The 18,374-nt window shown below is 60.8% G+C and overlaps 9 protein-coding genes across 9 annotated transcripts, besides 1 other annotated feature; all 9 read left to right on the forward strand.

The window, feature by feature from the left end:
- Positions 1-124: 124 nt before the first annotated feature.
- LPMP_210330 (hypothetical protein) lies at positions 125-853 on the forward strand (the record flags this gene model as incomplete). The annotated part of the gene is made up of 1 exon (XM_010700519.1): positions 125-853. One exon carries the CDS (start codon positions 125-127, stop codon positions 851-853), a length of 729 nt encoding a protein of 242 aa, XP_010698821.1.
- Positions 854-1,693: 840 nt separating this feature from the next.
- On the forward strand, positions 1,694-2,650 carry LPMP_210340 (hypothetical protein; the record flags this gene model as incomplete). The annotated part of the gene is made up of 1 exon (XM_010700520.1): positions 1,694-2,650. One exon carries the CDS (start codon positions 1,694-1,696, stop codon positions 2,648-2,650), a length of 957 nt encoding a protein of 318 aa, XP_010698822.1.
- A 723-nt stretch (positions 2,651-3,373) lies between these two features.
- LPMP_210350 (U1 small nuclear ribonucleoprotein C, putative) lies at positions 3,374-4,087 on the forward strand (the record flags this gene model as incomplete). Its single annotated transcript, XM_010700521.1, has 1 exon — positions 3,374-4,087. One exon carries the CDS (start codon positions 3,374-3,376, stop codon positions 4,085-4,087), a length of 714 nt encoding a protein of 237 aa, XP_010698823.1.
- A 338-nt stretch (positions 4,088-4,425) lies between these two features.
- Positions 4,426-4,972: a repeat region.
- Positions 4,973-5,340: 368 nt separating this feature from the next.
- LPMP_210360 (hypothetical protein) lies at positions 5,341-8,457 on the forward strand (the record flags this gene model as incomplete). The annotated part of the gene is made up of 1 exon (XM_010700522.1): positions 5,341-8,457. One exon carries the CDS (start codon positions 5,341-5,343, stop codon positions 8,455-8,457), a length of 3,117 nt encoding a protein of 1,038 aa, XP_010698824.1.
- Positions 8,458-9,545: 1,088 nt separating this feature from the next.
- On the forward strand, positions 9,546-10,949 carry LPMP_210370 (mitochondrial processing peptidase alpha subunit, putative; the record flags this gene model as incomplete). Its single annotated transcript, XM_010700523.1, has 1 exon — positions 9,546-10,949. One exon carries the CDS (start codon positions 9,546-9,548, stop codon positions 10,947-10,949), a length of 1,404 nt encoding a protein of 467 aa, XP_010698825.1.
- A 963-nt stretch (positions 10,950-11,912) lies between these two features.
- On the forward strand, positions 11,913-12,581 carry LPMP_210380 (hypothetical protein; the record flags this gene model as incomplete). The annotated part of the gene is made up of 1 exon (XM_010700524.1): positions 11,913-12,581. One exon carries the CDS (start codon positions 11,913-11,915, stop codon positions 12,579-12,581), a length of 669 nt encoding a protein of 222 aa, XP_010698826.1.
- Positions 12,582-13,186: 605 nt separating this feature from the next.
- On the forward strand, positions 13,187-14,014 carry LPMP_210390 (hypothetical protein; the record flags this gene model as incomplete). The annotated part of the gene is made up of 1 exon (XM_010700525.1): positions 13,187-14,014. The coding sequence occupies one exon, from the start codon at positions 13,187-13,189 to the stop codon at positions 14,012-14,014; it is 828 nt and encodes a 275-aa protein (XP_010698827.1).
- A 474-nt stretch (positions 14,015-14,488) lies between these two features.
- LPMP_210400 (hypothetical protein) lies at positions 14,489-16,522 on the forward strand (the record flags this gene model as incomplete). Its single annotated transcript, XM_010700526.1, has 1 exon — positions 14,489-16,522. One exon carries the CDS (start codon positions 14,489-14,491, stop codon positions 16,520-16,522), a length of 2,034 nt encoding a protein of 677 aa, XP_010698828.1.
- A 685-nt stretch (positions 16,523-17,207) lies between these two features.
- Positions 17,208-17,852, forward strand: LPMP_210410 (hypothetical protein; the record flags this gene model as incomplete). The annotated part of the gene is made up of 1 exon (XM_010700527.1): positions 17,208-17,852. The coding sequence occupies one exon, from the start codon at positions 17,208-17,210 to the stop codon at positions 17,850-17,852; it is 645 nt and encodes a 214-aa protein (XP_010698829.1).
- Between the last annotated feature and the right edge of the window lie 522 nt (positions 17,853-18,374).

The following is an 18,374-nucleotide window of genomic DNA, read 5'->3' on the forward strand; positions in this document are numbered from 1 at the left end:
ACACACACCTCCTGCGTGCTCGCGCACTCGCCCACTCGCACACGCAGAGAACAAGAGTCGTACGTTGGCGGGAGGCAGGGTCGAGGTAGTGTAGCCCTCAACTGCGACGCCCTCGGGCAGTTTTATGGCGTTTTTCGCCTCACCGTGGGCACGATGGGCGGCGACTGTGCAACGCCGCTGCAAAGTCTCGCCATCCTCGTCGTCGACTACCAGATCACGCGCACACAGTAACTTTTGCGTCGGCACGGCAGAGTCGAAGTCCTTCCAGGTGAAGCCCAACATCGGTGTGCCCGTGTGGAAGCCCAGCGCCAAGTACAGGAAGTGCAAGCTAGCCTGCTGGCTCTCAAACAACCTGCTCGCCATTGCCGCCTATCAGCTGGCGCTGGAGGTGGGCCTCACAGCGATTTTCGGGGGCCTGCTGTACGCGCACAAAATCACGGCACAGGGCGTGTGTGAGGGGCTTGCGGCGTACCACTACCCCTTTGTTGACTGGATCGACGTCGAGGGGGGCGTGTACACGGAGCCGGTCTGTGTGGGTCCCTTCACGTTAAACGCGCAGAAGATGACGGCACTGCACACGGGTCACAACATCGCCAGCGGCATTCTGCCGCTGCAGGTACTGCTACTCGTGGTGATGCTTCTGCCGCTGCAGCATGCCTCTCGACTCTTGCGACACACAGCGTCGACCACAGTCGGTGCGTCGCGCGCCGCTAGTGGTGTCGGAGGTGGCAATGCCGCTGCAGCTGCGGCGGCAACGACGGCGCCACCGACCTCCGTGTTGAGCGGGCCACGGCGTGCATCGTACGCGCGTGCCGCCAGTCCAAAGAAGCCCCCAGCGACGCGGCCCTTTTGACCAGAGCAACTCGAAATGATGACCGCATACGCAGAGATTCACTGGGTGATATCGACCTAAGCGCAGGTCTACTACTCTTGCGCCCCCTTCCCCCCCCCCGGCATCTCCGCCGAGGCGTACACTCACACCAGCACGCACGTAGACCTCTCTCTCTCCGCACGTCTATGCTACGGGCTTACTATGCACAGTACGCTCTGGGGCTTTGCGGCACCCCCTTTCTCTGTCCTCCCCGTTTACTGCTGATCTCACTTTTGCCTTTAGAGGGTGAGGGGAAAGTGGCATCGGATAGGCAGGGTGGGGGAAGGGGGGGGCATTCGCCCCTCACCCCATCATGCGCACACACGAGCGTACGTGCACGCCATCGCGGTGTATGGACCGCGTGGGTGAAGGCGGTTGTCATTTTTAGTGTCCGCCACTTGCGCGCTCCGTACTTCTTGGATGTCTCCCGCCCACCTCCCTTTCCTTCACTGTGTTCCTCCTTTGCCACTTGCTGCCTCTCACGATTGCGCTCCCGCATCGTATTCGTGTCTGTGGGTTGGCATCTGTGCGCACATGGGCCGCAGTCGAGCACTTGCTGGTGTCGCACAACTCGCATCAGGAGAGCATCGCTCTTTCTGGAATTCGATCTCCTCCCCCCCCCCCCCACACACACACACAAAAGGGCCCACAGCACATCTCAGCGCCTCCCAGTGTCACTAGTGCGCACACGCGCGTGTTCCGCAGCAGCCTCAGCGAGCGAGGGAAGTGCATCCAATGGCGCTCTTAACCTGCCTCCGAAGAGGGTCACGGCAGGGGCCTCGCTGCTGCAGGTCAGTTCTCGTTGCCATGCCTCTCCTGGTCATGGCCTTTCTTCTGCTCGCGTTCTGCATCCTCTCAAAGCCCGCAGCTGCGGCGGTGAGATCATTTAATGGCGCCCCAGCCAACAACCCGTCCACCGTTTCCCACCTCGGCGACATTGTGCCGCTCACTATGTACGTGCGGATGAAGCGGCAGATTCGACACGCCTTCATCTCTATCGTCGACCAGCAGCTGGAGGTGGATGAGGAAGCTGTGGTCGACGACGCCGAGACCACTGTTCAGGCTGTCGCAGCCGCGGAAAAGCTACGACTGAATGACCTCGACCTGCCTTTTCTTGGTGGTACCAGGGGCAAGCACAAGGATCAGGTTGTGCACCTGCTGCCACCAGCGTCTAGCCCGCGCTTTGGCATCAACAAGGCAACGAGAATCATGGCAAACGACACCCTACGCGCGGCTGGCCGCAGCCTGCAGGAAGATATAACGCTGCAGCAGAGCGACTTGGCGTTCCGCTTCAGCGTTGGCAGGAGGCTGCATAAGGAGTCGACATGGTTGCCGCTGGCAGCCCGCAAGAAATACACAAACCTACTCGACACTGTCCTTGCTGGTCGACTACATGAGCTGCAAGGCGCGCAAGCTGCCGACGCCGCGGCAGGGCTTCAGCGCGACAAGGAGGTTGCTGAGGACATGGGCGACACGGCCGCTGCGCTGCAGGTGCAGTACCTCTCCCGCGTTATCTTCTTCTGTGGCTATCGCAAAGATGAGCTGAAGATGACGTCGTTCTCCGTCACAGCGCACTATTCGCCGGAGGTAAAGTCGAGTGTTGAACTGCGCTTCATCTGGAGCGAGCACCGCGCCTACAACCCAAACCGAGCAGTAACGCTGTGCAGTGCCGTGGCGGTTTTGGTGTCGATGATCGCCGTACTGGCAGTCTTCCACCCCTCTAGTCGGAGCATGCTGCTGTTCAACCAGCGCATTGTCGCTGTACGGGCACACGACTGAGACGCGACCTTTCTTCTTCGGTACGAGTGTACGCGGCCATCAGGGAAGAGAGCGATGGAGGGAGGGGGAAGGGGAAACGGCGGAATCCTCGAACACCCTCTTACCAGACCCTCTCCCTCTCGCTCGGTGTTGAGTACGTCTCTGGCAGCGTGTGCCTCGCCTCCCCGCCCCCTCTTATTTCTCCTCTCTCCCTGTGAAGGTGGAGAGGCGGCACGCACACGCATACACTTGTAAGCAAACCTGCTTATCCGGTTGGCCGCCACAGCTGCCTGCCACACGCCCGAAGCTCATTCGGTTCCGCACACCCGCCCTTTTACCCGTCAAGTAGTGCCGTGTGCGGGTGAGTGTGTCTTCAGACGCAGCCATCTCTCCCCCCTCCCCCACACATCCGCCTACCCCTATCCCCCGCACTTGAGTTTTGTCGGACGTCAAGCTCCCTCGTTTTCTCCGTGTAATTTGCATCGTCCAGTCGTCCTCTCCCTCTTCTCTTTCTCCTCTTCTCTCCTGTGCACCTCTCATCTAACTATGCGTGAGAAGTCGCCGTCGCTTCCCCGGCCCCTCAAACGGGCCCCAGAGTTGTGCCGTCGTGCAGCAGAGGCCCATAGATGCGCCACGGCTGTCCGACCGCTTTGGATAACTTACTCGCAGTCGGCTGACACGCTGAAGGGAAGAAGTCCCCAACACGCAAAGCAGGCGCGCTTTTATTCACGCTGACGCACAGCAATGGATCCCTCGGCTGTAGCGGCGCCCAGAGCAGCCGCTGATGCTAACCAACACCATCCACACAACCGAAACGGCAATGGCGTGTTCTCCGCTGGTCAGCCGTCAGAGACGGAGATGAAGCGCATTCGCCAGCGCCGCCGCCTGGCGCGCAAGACTCCGGAGCAGCGCCGTAGGCTCCAGCAGTATCAACGTCGACACAACGAGAAGGATGAGCGCCTCTACTACTGCGACTACTGTGACCTGTTCATCTCCTCGCGGCACAGGACATGGATGACGCACTTGCGCAGCACTCGGCATATGAACGCCTTCCAGTCCTATTATGACCTCGTCGCGCACGTGGAGAGCGTGTGGATGGCAGAAATGAATTGCGAGGTGGAGCGGGCACGCAGTCGTGAGGTCCATCGACTGCAGAAGAGGACCGCCGGGAATGGGGCAGCGACGCCGCTGACAGCGCAGCAAGTCGCACCGGGTATCGTTGTCGGAGGCACACTCGCGTCAGGGCGTCTCCCTCCACCGCCGCCATTTCCGCAACCTTCAGACGTTACAGTGCAGGTGGGTGCGACACCGGCCATCCGAGTCGGCACCAAGACAATCTTACCGCCTGTAGTGCCCGCAGCGTCGCCTGTTGATGTTAAGTCGTCACCCTCGTCGCCATTGACAGACTCGGGGAGTAGTAGGAAGAGCGCTGATGAGGCTCGGCTGTCCATGCCATGAAGTGGGAGCGGTATATGCAGACACAGCAAGGGCAAGTGAAGGCAATCTTGGTGGTCTTCAACGTGGGGTGTCTGTGTGCGCAGCCCCATCACTTGGAACGAAGAAAGCGAACGAATGAAGTACTCGAGAGCCTGAAGTGAACAACCACACATGCAGACACGCAGACCGTGATGCGATGCTCTGTTGGGGCCCCGTTCATGGATGAGAAACGGTACTATATGCCGCAGAGGGATGACTGCCCCTTCCCCCATTTATCCTTCCCTGCGGCCTCCGCCCGTCAGTAAGCAGCAGCAGCAACAACAGCAGCGCGCACCTTTTCTTCCGGGCAAACCCAAGCACCCTCGCGACGAGGAGAAGCCCCAGCGTGGCATCAGGGCCCAGCGCCTCCCACTCTGTGGGGGAGGGGGTGCCGAGCACCCCTTATCCCCTGTCAACGCCGAGTCATCTCTGGCGGTGACCAGCTCAAGTACGCACGACGCAAGGGAGGTCAGAGCGGTATAGCGCTACTGGCATTGGCTACCAGGCCCTGGACGGCGTTGTGTGGGAGCGACCTACGACAGTGAACAGGTTTACACCACCCATGTGTGACGGGAAGAGTGCTAGCGTTACTCGAACACATCCCACCCGACACTCACTTCCTCCTGGTGTGGGGAGACTGAGCCACACCGAGGGATGCACCGCGGGGCGGCTGGGAGGTGACCTGCGGAGTAGGGATGGGTGAGCACCACTTGAGGCAGGGGCCATGCTGAGATGACTGAGTGAGCGCATCACTGTACCACGTGTCTAGGGCGGCTGCTTTGACCCAGGCGATTGCTCTGCTGCAGGTTGGGGGTCCGAGTGGGGGGATCGACTTGTGTGTAGTACGGCAGAGAAGTGAGCACAATGACGAAAAGAAAGGCGAGGAGACTCGCACTACGGGGTGGTGAGCATCTTGGCGAAGGACATCTCTGCGCGTGTATCGTGCCGTGCGTGTCTGTGTGCCTGCTGCACTTTCTTTGTCAACCCTTCTCGCCTTCTCTCCTCCCACCACTGATTCCTCCAGTTGCACTGTGTGGAGACAGTGCCTCAATCCACACACACCCCGCGCGCGTGTGTGCCAGTGTGTGGCCCCCGTCCCCCCCCTTCCCATTTGCCTCTTGCTGCCCTTGCATACTTGTCCCTGTTAAATCCATGAACAACACACACTCAAGCATACTCTGTTGCTGCTCTTTCACCTCAGCTTACCTTCTTGCACTCTCCCGAACACCGTGCCGATGCATCGCGGCAGCGCCGGTGGCGGCAATGCCGAGGAACGCCGGCAGCGCCTGCGTGATCAGATGAAGGCCTTCTACGGCGACCCGAATGCCTCCACGAAGCGAGCGGCGTCACACTCGTCCACACAGAGAAACCCCAATGTTCCACCGGAGCTCGACTTAGACTCGGAGTACTTCAATGTCAACCGCTACATCACCGACCTGCTTAAACGCGAGACTCTGAAAGGATTGGTCGAGACGGACACCGAGCTACTGCGCCGTGTACGCCGCTTGGATGGGGAGCTGCAGGAGTTGGTGTACCGAAACTACGCCCGCTTCATCTCCGCGACAGAGACGATCCGGGAGATGAAGGACAACGTAGTCGAGATGGATGCAAAACTGCAGACTCTCTCGCAGAACGTCAACACGATTGATAACATCTCGAGCCAGATCGCCCAGCAGCTGCAAGTGCACCGCGGCCACATCGAGGACACCATCACCGCGAATCGCATGCTCAAGAAGGTGCAGTTTCTCACCAGTCTACCCACCACAATGCGCCGGCTGATTGACCAGGGGGATTACAGCGTCGGTGTCAAGTACTGGGTGGCCGGCGACGGCTTTCTGTCGAAGCACAAGTCGATCTCGAGCATCACACAAATTCAGCAGAACTGCTGCCAGCTCGCCAAGGAGCTCTACCACGCGATCGAGCAGCATATGTGCTCCTACCCACTCGACGACCCTGACGCGATGGACCGCCTTCGCGGCTACGTCGAGGACCTGCGGCTCCTGCGCGCCACCTCGCTTTTTGAGTCGGCGAACATAATCGAGGAGGCGCCCTTCGAGGAGACGGTATTGCAGACCCTCATGAAGAGCGTCCTAGCGAGCTTCCAGGCGAACGTGGCGACTACGCAGCGCAGCCTTAATGCCGCCCTCGCCATCCCAGACGACCTCCAGGCCTCCGAAATGGCGAAGCGGGAGGCGTCACTGGCACAGGTCAACTTGCGCGAGCCGCTGGTGCAGCTGAAGAACGCGTGCGCGATGCTCGTCGTCAACACAGAGCGCGTGTACGCCCTGTTGGATGCGGAGGGGCGCAGCAGCAGTGACCGCGGTCCCGCTGCGCCCCTCGTCACCAAGTCGATCCAGCCGGTCCTCCTCAAAGTGCTTCAGGCCGTCTCCCAGTCGCTCGCAGACTTCGCGATGGTGCACCTGGACGCGATTGCGATGGATGGCGCTTCGGCACTTCGCAACCCCACGGCAAGCGCGGGAGCTCTACAAGTAGCAACGACGCACCTCGTCCGGCTGCTGAGCCAGTTTGTCACGGCTATGAAGACGCTAGGCGAGATCTACCTTCCCTCCATGGGGCATGATGCTGCTGAGGCGAGTGGCAGCGCTGCTCCCGCCGCCGACACCGTGCACCTGTACGCAAACAAGGTCCACGAGGTGGCATGTGACGTGGTGCGCCAGTGCTGGGAGCGGATACAGGAAAGGTTGCTACAAGGGCCGGAGCCAGAGCTGCTCAAGGCGTGTTGCCCACTTTCTCTATCGCACGTCAGTGTCCTCAGCACAGTGCCGGCGGTTGACGACGAGGGCGCCCACGAAATTGCCTTTACTCTCACTCGCTTCCTCTACGCCTCGCTGACGCAGTGCCTCTCCACATCCCTCCGCACCACCCTGCTCGGCGAGGAAGGCGTGCCGGTTGACATGCTGACGTCCATCACTACAGGGCTAGAGCGGACGGCGCAGCAGCTTCAGCACCGCGGTATTGTGCTGCTGGGTCAGTTAGAGGTGCGGCTCGTGTACGACAAGGCATTCAGTGGCAGCAGCGGGCATGTCAGTACGGCGACGACGACGACGACTGGGCCGAAAGTGCAGGAGGTGCTGCTGCTCCTGCTGCCCCAGTGGGCTACTGTGTACGACGTCCTCAAGGCACTGCCACCCCTGAAGACAGCGAGCGCGACAGCGGCCGCCAAGAGCAAAGGTGGTGTGTCATCGTCGTTGTACCGTCACCGTGACAACAGTGGCTACGGTGGCGGCACTGCGTACCGCGTGAGTGGGGGCAGCAGCACTGGGACTCACAGCGACTACCGTGCCGGCGGTAGCAGCGCGGTAGTCGGCGGCTCCTCTGCCCACCTGCGCGGGGGTAGCAGCAGGGGCAAGCCGGAGGTTTCCTACACACGTCAGGTGATGTCCAGGCTGCAGATGAGCGTGAACCACATCTTCGCAAACGCGGAGACGTGGCTGCGCACGGAGCCGGTGGTCGGACTGCCGTCAGCACTGATGGCATGCGTCGTACGCTACTTGCTGCAGGGCATCCTCGACCGAGTGCGCGACGAGGCAGCCTATACCGAGACGCAGTTTCAGCAACTGCAGGTGAGCTGTACCTTCCTCCTCCATGCCCTTGTATCCCCTACGAAGGGGTCCGCCCCGCGACAGTGGCGCAAGGAGTGGTCGGAGGAAGACATGCTCGATGTCCAGCGGCTCTTGAACGAGGTCTGCGCATGCGCCTACGATAAGTACGAAGCGAAGGTGCCCCTTCCCACCGCCGTGCTAGACCGAGTCGTCGAGACCGCCGTGCGCAGCGGTCGAGCCGCACTGGAGGCCGCGAATATCAGCAGCGCCGACACTGCTGCGGCGACTGCGGTACCGATGCCTTCTGTCACGGAGGTGACCTTCCCAGGAGAGAAAACGAAGACTCCTTCACTGGAGCCGCCACAACCGGCGCCAATCGCCCCTGCTCTCGTCACTTTGAGTCCTCAGCCTCAGCAGCTACTGCAGGAAGTGCGCCACCCCCTGCGCGATGACTTACTACAGTCGTCAGCCGCAGCGTCGTCGGGGGAGACCCCTAACAGCACAGCTGCACCAGCGCCAACGGCGTCTGCTGCAGCACCCTCACCGGCTCCCGTCACCTCTGCCTCGGCACCGGCGCAGGCCACGCCCGCTACCCCTGCCCAAGCCTCTGTGACACTTCCCCCAGAATCGCGGGCCGAACCCGCAGCCTCTCTTGTACCTGCTGCAGCGGAGCGTCTTGCAGCAGCGCCGGGGACAACCATGCCGCCACCACAAGCGCGCTTCTCCTCGCACTACAACAGTGACAGTCGCACCGAGCGCGTGGACGAAGAGGAAGAGCTGCCCTTGTAGACGAGGAGGACAGGGTGGTCGGCGAGGGGTTGTGCCGTGAATAGAGCTCGCAGGTGGGAGGAGAGTGAGGTGTGCCTATCAGCCCAACGTAGTGGCCGTCGCATCTGTACGTAGTGGCGGCAGTCGCGGCGTGTGGACTAGGGAGCGTTGGCGGCAAGACAGGGTCCTGTGCCGGCATTCACGGTGCCCCTCTCTTTGGATTCCACTGTATGCACATGGTTGTGCGCGCCTGTGTGTCATGTAGCGTGCCTGGCTAGCTGGTTGGGCAACGGCCGTTGTTGCCACGTCCGCTTCTCTTGCTTAACCGAATCGCCCCCATCGTGCCCGCTTACGGCTTTGCTTTCGCTTTTGCCTCCGTTGTATCGTCACGGTGCGCCTCCCTTTCGGTCCACCGCCCAACGTTCTGAGTGAGGATCAATTCATGACAGTGGTGGGTGACGCGTATGGCGCTTGTGGGCTCACGCCTTTTGTGTCGGCAAGCCGCCGGTGCGCGCGGGTTTCGCTCTGTATGGCGAGCGCCTGCATTTTTCGCACCCCCCCCCTGTACGTCTGTGGGCGCCTCAGGGTGTGAGTCGACGTACGAGTGCGCGCCAAAACCCTGAGAAGGCATTCAAAACGGTGATGAAAGGAGTTCGGCTAAAGGAAGGGGGGGCAAGACGCACTATAGCCACCTCGTCGTGACGGGGCCACCGGCGTGTGTGGGGGGTGCGCTCTCTCCACTCTCTCACGTGTGAAGGTGTACGCACACGTATGTGTGTGTGTGTATGCCTTAAAGGCTTCTTTTCGTGTGCGTGGAGTGCGTCGCTGGCGACTACGCACATTCTCACTCCCTCCCGCCTTTCTTCTCCTCGCATGGCTGTCAACTCTTCTCCTTGACACCTCTCCCCTCTGCGCTCCACCACCGCACCCCCGACTCGTCCACACACGCACATGTGCGTGCGTGCGCTGATGCATCAGCACTCTCCCCCTTAGCTCGGTTCACTGTGCAGGCGCACCACTTACGTTCTCCCTTGCAGGTGTGCGTGTACACGTCCCTCGCGACGCCACAGCCCATTCCCTCAACACCCTACACACTTCAGTCATCCATCATGCTGCGCGCGACGTCTCGCTTGGGTATCTACGAGTACCAGTTCGGTCAGCCTTCGCTGAGGAGCGCCTTTAGCACCAAGATCGCGCGGACTACCAAGGCACGCAACCCCGGCACAGTGCAGTCGACAAGGCTAGCAAACGGTGTGCGTGTCGTGTCGCACGACCTTGACGGCCCGGTCACGTCCATCGGCGTGTACGCGGATGCAGGGCCAAAGCACGACCCCATCGCCACCCCCGGCCTGAGCTACGTCATGCGCTTTGCCCTGCAGACCTCCAACATGGATAGCTCCCTCTTCCAGATCGACCGCACGATGCGCTCCACGGGCAACGCGTACGGGCACGGTGAGGTGTGCAAGCGCTATCTGAGCTGGAAGGCGGAGGGTCGCCGTGACATGTGGGAGAAGCCGTTCGAGATGCTCGCCACCGGCGTCGTCGCGCCGCGCTTCCACGAAAGTGATGTTGAGCGTTTCCGTGACACGATGGACAACCAGCTGGAGGAGATGCGCTGGCAGAACCCCCGCGACTACGCCGTCGACCAGCTGGAGACGGTGGCCTTCTACAAGGAGCCCCTCGGTGCGCCGCGCATGGTGCCTCGCATCGCAAACGACCGCTGCAACCACAAAGTGCTGCTAGACCACTGGGCCGCGAACTTCCAACCCAACCGCATCGTCGTCGCTGGGGTAAACGTGCCGCACGACGCCCTGATAGCCGCCTACGAGAAGCTGCCGTATAAGCACTCGGCCGAGGCCCCGCACCACGCGCGCGCCGCCGCGCCGAAGCTGTCCCACAGCAACGAGGTGGCCCAGTTCTACCCGGGCCGGCAGAATGTCGAGTATGAGAGTCGCGCCGCTGCGATGGGCACAGTGCCTGACATGCAGGCGGAGGTAGTTGGCGCCGTCGGCGTTCCGACTTATGGCCGTGACGAGGGCACCAAGCAGTACGCGACGGCGCTGGTGACGCGCGAGATCTACGAGGAGGCGATGCGCAGTGTGCATGGAAGCCATGCCGGCCCGCAGTACTACGGCGCACAGGTCTTTTACCGCCCCTACTCATCTGCTGGTCTGATCGGCTACACTGTGCGCGGCGCGCCGGCAGCGATAGAGAAGATGCTCCAGGTCGCCTCCAGCGCCTTTCCGGCCTCCGTTGATGAGGCGGCTGTGAAACGCGCGACCCACTGCGCGCACGTGCGCCTACTGCACGATCAGGTCGATATGACACGCGACTACTGCGATTTTCTCGCCACGTCGCCCCACTCGGTGGAGGCGCTCGTGCAAGCGATCAGCGGTGTCACGAAGGCCAACGTGGAGGAGGCGATGAAGAAGATCGTCGCGCAGAAGCCGGCAACGTATGCGATGGGCGACAGTTTCGTGTTCCCCATGGTGGCAGCGCTGAACCATGCTTAGCCACGGGTAAGGTGTAGTGCGGGTGCGCATGTGTGTGCCTGGATGTGGTAGAGTTAGCTTTACGTATGTTTTAGCACGTAGGTGGGCGGCATGGAGGGGTGAAGCGAGGGAGGAGGGGGGGTCAGGCCAGGGCAGGACAGTCGTGGCGTTGGGAACAACAGCAGCGATGGCAGGAGGGGAGACGGAGATGGGGGAAAAAGAACATGGCTATGCCTCTTGGCGTGGGCGGGCATGGTAGTGGACATGGGCAGCGGGCGAAGAGAAGGATGGATATGGTGGCGGTGGCGTGTCTCAGCCGCTGCGTCTCACCCCCGCCCTTCCCCCTCCCTCTACCGCTCTCTCACTTCTGCTTCTACCGCCTCATTTCCCTTCCCTCCCTCCGGTCTGAATTGATCAGTATCCTAAGCAAACCATGACTGAATGCACAGCTCAATAGGCGCTGCGCCCAACCCCCTCCCGCCACCCCCAAACGTTCGACATAGTGGCACGTACGTCGTTCTAGTGAGTAGCGATGAGGGGCCGTACTCGGTGGTTGTGCACATGGGCTACATTGATTCCCTCAGCATATCGTCCCCCATTCCTTTCTTTCTACGCTCTTGTCTGCACACTCGCATATAAGACACGCTACGCTGCTCTATGCGCGAGTTGTGTGCGTGCGTGTGTGTTCGCTGTTGTCGCCTCTCTTGAATGTGTTCTGCACCTACACCGCTTCTGCCGCTCTCGTTTTCTCCCCCTCGCTCCATTCGCTCCCCCCCCCCTCTCTCGTCTCCTCGCACGCCTCTCCCTCTCCCTGGCTCCTTTCTCATAGTCCTTCACAACCTCATCTCTCGGCCTCTCTGTGCGAAGACGATCCAGTCGGCCAAGTGCGAGGTGCTTCTCCACGTACTTGGCCACTTTTCTCCCTCCTCGCACACATACATGCGCGCAGCCACCCACCCACCCCCACTACTCTTCTTTAAGGCCATGTTACCCCTCGAGCTCCTTCGCTATCGCAACTCTCTGCTGTTGTCTGCGGCCGCTGCTCCACTGTCGCGGCGATGCATCCACTCGTCGGCCCTGGCTAAGGAAACCGCGTCAACACGCGCAACCACGCTCCCCACCACCTTCATCATGAGCTGCCGCTTCCTGATGACAGCAGCTGCTGCGAATGACAGCTCCAGCGCCCACTCCTCCCCTCGTAACGCCTCCATCGATGTCTCCCAACTGCGCGGGGTGCGTGAAACCCTGAAGAAGACGCTCGCCGCGAAGCGCCAGCAGCTGGACGCGATGGAGCACATCAAGGTCGAATGCGCAAAGATCGCCTACCATTACCCGGATGTTTTCATGAAGCAGCTGTTTGCCTTTCTCGTGCTACAGGCGGTGGTGCTCTTCGACTGGACATACGTCCACTTTGGCTGGAACTTTGTCGAGCCCATCACGTACCTTCTTGGGTACAGCGCGACTTGGATCGCCATCGCGTGGTATGGCGCGATGCAGCACGAGTTCGGTTATGAGGCTCTACGTCGCGCTCTCCATGACGCCAAGTGGGATAGGCTTTGCAAGGCGCGCCAGTTTGACCAGAAGGCTTACGAGGCGCTGCGGGCTGAGGTGAAGAAGTTGGACAAAGTGGTGCGCAGCCTGGAGGAGTTGTAGATGTAAACAAGAGGGAAGAAACGGGAGACCACCGCTCTTTCCCGTCGTGCTCACCTGCTCAGCTCCCAGCCCTTCACAAATGAACTCTACCGATGTGTGTGGTCTCGACCGCGCCTTTATGCCTCTCTCTCTCTGCGCGCCCCTTCCGTCTCCTCTGTCGAACTGTACGGGAGCGATTCCGAAGAAAATGCGAGTGGAAAGAAGATGAATATGGCATGAAGGGGAGCAGCGTTACAACCCCTCACCCTTCCCTCTTTCCTCCAGCCACTCTCTCCCATTTCCTCCTCTCCTCAATGCCCCCGCACTGCATGTGGTCTGTGTAACGCTCTTGCCGTCACCCCTCCCCTTCGACCTCCCTAACTGCGGCCTCTCTCCTCCCTCCCTCCCTCCCTCCCCCCGTATCTTTTGACCACTTCTTCTCTCAGTATTGCTGCGGCAACATCTCATCTCTCTTGCTGGAATCGGAAAAGCACGGAAAGGCGACCCCCCAGACTCGCCCACGCACATATCCGCGTCCAAGTCGCTCGCTCTCTCCTCTCTCGCTCTCTGTCCCTCCCCCTCTGTTAGGGTCTTCGTAAAGCCTAACACACATACACACGCCCACCATGTCCTCAAACACCGAGCAGTACTGGCGCAGGCAACTGGCTCAGACGGAGGCCGAGTACGAACAAATCATTCAAGGTCTCCGTGATGAGGTGGAGCGGCAGCAACGCCGCTGCTGCGAGCTCGTGCACGAGCAGGCGATGCAGCGCGCCACGGCTGCTGCCAGTATCCGCGACTTTTGCCAGCAGTACGTGACGAGCGCAAAGCAGCAGCAGCAGCAACGGGTGTGGTCGGGGACGACGGCCACACGGATGCCGCAGAGCGCAAAGAAGGACGTCGACAGTGTTCCCCTTCCAGTCCTCTTTGCCTTCCTGCACGAGTACAGTCACGGGTTGCTTCAGCTCCTCGAGAACAGTCGGAAGCGCCCTCGTCCAGACACGCAACTCAGCCCGCTGCATCACCGCCTGCGTCAACGCATGCTGGCGCGTCACTGGCGAACTGGCAGAGAAGATGAGTTGATGGACGAATGGTGCAGCGGAGAGGACGGCAACGGAAGCGGCGTCGCAGCGTCGAGCATGCCATTGTTGAGCGCATCATCTTCTCCGACGTGGCCGGCCGTTCTGCCACGGTACGCGGATCCGGAAGGAAGGCAGCAGATGGCCCCGGCGAGCGGAAGCAGCAGTCCTGATGGTGGCGGGTCGACATATCCTCGGCGCAGCGGTGACGGCACCGTCAGCAGCGGCGTGACGACCACAACGCTCTCAGCGGATGGCACGGCAGTCCCAATGGGAAAGGCGAGCACCGCCACAGATGGTGATGCCACCCACGGCTGTGGTGGTCCAGTGATGGCTGCCTCGGTATTTGGTCTTCCCTCACTGCTACCTCGGTAGAGGCGGTGGTTTTTCATGTCTGTCCACGTGTTTGGGGGGAGGGGACGGCACGGGGGAAGGGTGTATGGCACGCTTGCCACTGCTTACCTCGTCCCTCTCTTTACATTCTCCTTCGCCCCTCAGTCGGTGCATGCACATGTGCCTCTCGCGCGTGTGCTTTCCTTGCTTGCCATTCCCTCTTGCTTCGCCTTGTGAGGGCTTTGAGCTCAATATCCCCAACTCCGCCAAACCATCGGCTGCTCCAGCGCGCCTGCCAGATGGCTCTGCCTGTCTTTTGAGTGAACAAGGCGCTCATGTGTTCGACACAACTCGTCTGAGCAGGGCAAGCGCGCACATGGGCGTGTAAGCGTGGGGACTGGAGAAAGTGCACACGTAGGCGGCATAATCAACCCGATATCCCTCTCCACTCACCCAGCCATCTCTATCCCTACGCCTCTCTCTCTCTTCCTCTTCCATGCGCAGAGGGCCGTGCGCATGTCTCTCCAGGCAACCGAAAGCGCTGTCAAGTACCGCAGCGGTACCAGTGGCGGTGCGTGGGAGGTCATTATCGACAAGGCCGTCTCCTTCGTCACGGAATACCTCGCCTCCACCACACGCGAGTTCGACCCGGCAGCGCCACTCTCGCAGCACATGCTTCGCCTGATTGACCGGGGAAGCCTAAGAGACATTTTAGTGGAGCGCAATTACAACGAGCTATGCGGATGCTTTGGGTGCGGCAACAAGCCACGGGGGATTCTCGCTGCGGGCAGTGGTGCGCTGTCCTTCGAGTGGCACTCCGCGTTGTCCTCGTCTGTATCAAGCGCGGAGAGTGACGATGGTGTTATTCACGAAGAGGCCGATGGACCCAGTCATGGCGCGCACAGGCGCGGGCAGGGAGGGGCGGCAAACGACGCAGCTGCAGCGGCACAATCCACTGAGGATCAGCCGGACGCGGATCCTGAGGAGATCGTGTACGAGGAGGACCTGTACACGGTGGAGTCTTTCCGACTCGCTCAGCGCCAGCGCGCTATTCTGAATCGCATGCAGCGCAAGAAGGTGATGCGCGAGCAGAGGGCAATGCGAGCTGCCACGATGTCGGATGGTGCTGCTGCGGCGGCGGCGGCGGTGGGACCAGCTCCGGTGGGGCCGGGCGGTACCGCACTGGCAGCCTCGCGTGTGTTGCGTAACGGCTTGCTTGGTGCCAGTTTTCCACAACGCTTCTGCAGTCCCGAGTGCGAGGAGGCGTACGAGTCGACTGTCATGCCGCGCGTGTCGCCCTACTTCGCATACGACTACCCGTCCGTCGTCGGAGCCATCACGAGCCTGTTCCCCAACTTGAGAGTGGCGGTGCTGCAGCAACTGGCTGGTGCGGAGACGTCCGCTGCGGGACTAGTGAAGCCCATCCTGGAGACCCAGCAACAGGAAGACGGAGGTGTGCCAACTGAAGCCTCCGCCTCTGGTAGTACACTGAAGGCCGTGCAGGTGGGAGCCGTTTACGAAAGCACCGAGCTCAACCGTTGCAACCCGAGCAAGTGCATGGCGAGAGTAGTGCACCGCGCACGCAGCGCCGACGTGGCAGCAAAGATGGATAATGCGTCCTCAGCACCGCTCCTTCGCGAGGTGCTTGAGCAGATGCATGTGCTTCAGCACGTGTGGAACAACGAGGTGGCGCCGCGCTTATGTGGAACGCACCTTCCGCGGGTAGTGGATGCCGCTTCCACCATGCCACCTCCTACCAGTGCAGTCGCTGCAGCGGGGCACTTTGGGCATGCACAGGTGCTGACATCGCTTCCGCCTCGGCCAGTCCTCCGCAACTCGCTACTGGTCTTCGACTTCATCATGAACACAAGCTGCGCACAAACGCGTCGGCTCTTTTATGCCCACTATGCATGTCACCGTCCCGCGCTGCAGCGGTGCCTCTCTGCCGCCGCCTCACCGCGCGCACCCACAGCAGGCTCGCTCTTCCACAGCGTCTCGTCGGATATCATCTCTGAGTTGGAAAAGAGGCATATTAAAGCCTTGGCGGTGGCTGGCGTCACTGATGCATCCGTTGATGACATGGCCTTCGGGACTGAGGATGAGGGCCTTCGCGTGGACCCGGTGCTACAGCAGCAGCGCCGCGAGCTGCTTGTCTCGCACCTCTTTTCTGAGGACGTGACGGCCACGCTGTCTCGTCTTCTCCTTGTAGACTACGCCGTCCTGTCCAACATGGCGTGGTCGGGCGTGTGGTTCTCTAGCGTGCCTCTCCGCCTGCCTGGAAAACAGCAGAACAGCAGCTGCTCCCTACTGTACAGTCTTCAGTTTCCCTTCGCCATTCCAGCGGTGCTGTTGCAGGCTGTAGAATCGACGCCAGAGGTGCTGGGGCTGGCTATGGTTTTCCTGGTCGCCGCCGGCTGCTGCTCCGCGGATGTGTGGTGCGGCTGTATGCGGGAGGAAGTGGCATTTGACGAGGTCACAGGGGCAATTGGGCTAACCCGCGACGACATTGCCGCAGCGGTGCGATCGTTGATGTTGGGCGAGGGGGTATGACGCGCACAAGCGTGGAACTGGTGTGTAGGAGGGAGGGGTGCTCCTCAGCTTCCCCTTGTTTATCCCCCCCTCTCTCTCTCTTCTTCCTCTTCCACCAGGACGCAGCCCCGCCGTCGACACTACAGTGCACCCACAACTGCCCATCTTCTCACTATATTTCGCTTCTCTCGCCTCCCACGTCTGCGGCCTAACTGAAGAGTTAACCCACATACATGCAGAGAGGTGAAGGTCGTCGTGTACCCTGCATCCCCGGTGGAGGCACAGCGAGCACCCCTATGTTTTTTGTGGTGCCTACACATAACCATGGCCGTAGCCACCATTACGCGTGCCTTCGAAAGTGGGGCCGTCCCTGTCCCCCTCCCCTCCCTCCCTCGAAGTGTAGTGAGCTAGTGAGCAATCAAGAGGCGATGGCTGCACATCACGTCATGTCGCACAGCTACCCCATTCCTAATCACTCACCCTCTCCGCCCCCCCCCTCACGCGGCTACGCGTATGCATACCTATGCCCTTCTTCACACCCTCTCCCCAACTTGCATCCCGTTCCCCTCCCCTCACAGTCAGCGCGTAGAAGGTCTGTCTGTGTGTGTGCGTGTGCTACGTTGCCAAGAGCAAACGCCTACACAAATTGGCCTCCCCCCTCGCCCTCCCCCCCCCCCCACCCTCACTCGCCGCGGTATCCCCAGCCATGTTCCACAGCAGCTACCAGGCAGGCTTCCTGTCCATTCTTTACAGCATCGGCTCGAAGCCGCTGCAGATTTGGGACTCACAGGTGCGCAACGGCCATGTCAAGCGCATCACTGATGAGGACATCCAGAGTAGTGTGCTGGAGATTATGGGGAGCAATGTGAGCACGTGCTACATCACCTGCCCCGCCAACCCGAAGCAAACCCTTGGCATCAAGCTGCCGTTCCTCGTCATGATCATCAAGAACATGAAGAAGTACTTCTCCTTTGAGGTGACCATCCTGGACGACAAAAACATTCGCCGTCGCTTCCGCGCCAGCAACTACCAGAGCACAACGAAGGTGAAGCCATTTATCTGCACCATGCCGATGCGGCTAGATGAGGGCTGGAACCAAATTCAGTTTAACCTCTCCGATTTTACGCGCCGCGCGTACGGCACAAACTACGTGGAGACACTACGGGTTCAGGTGCACGCAAACTGCCGCATCCGCCGCCTGTACTTCAGCGATCGCCTGTACGCCGAAGAGGAGCTGCCACCGGAGTTCAAGCTGTTCCTGCCCATCTCCCAGCAGCCTCCGGCGGCCGCGGCAGAGCAGAGAGATATTGAAGCCACCGACGTGCCGCAGGCCGCCCCCGTGGCCCAGTGAGTCCCTCTTCTTCGCCGCCCCCCCCCCGACCCTGTTTTTCCTCTCTCTCTGGGTGTGCGAACCTTTGCTTGTTGCTTTGTTTGCCTTTCGACTGTGTTTCTTGTCTCCCCTTCTTGCTCTCCTCTCCCCAGCTGTGCTGGGGTGCTGTAGGGCAGCCCTCCCCCCTCCCTGCATGCGTAGCTGATGGTGAGGACGAGGCCACACAAGCATGCGTGTGTGGGTGTTTATGTATGTATGCCCATGTACATCTTCGATTTAGAGAAATAGGACTGGTATAAAGGGAAAAAATAGACTACGTGCAGAGGCGGTGGTGGCGACTGCCAGCAACGCCGCTGACAGGGGCGCCAGTTGACCCGTCCCCCCTCCACTCCGTCCAGCACTGCGGATTGTGTATGTCTGTGTGTGGAAGAGGTTGCAGGCATGTGCGAGCTTAGGTGATATCAGTGGAGCAAATCACCAAGCGCTCGCTACCTACCCGCTCTCCCAAAACTCTCTCAGGAGTGTCTCGCGCGCGCGCCTCAG

This window comes from Leishmania panamensis (assembly GCF_000755165.1).
Source record: "Leishmania panamensis strain MHOM/PA/94/PSC-1 chromosome 21 sequence".
NCBI lineage: Eukaryota > Euglenozoa > Kinetoplastea > Trypanosomatida > Trypanosomatidae > Leishmania > Leishmania panamensis.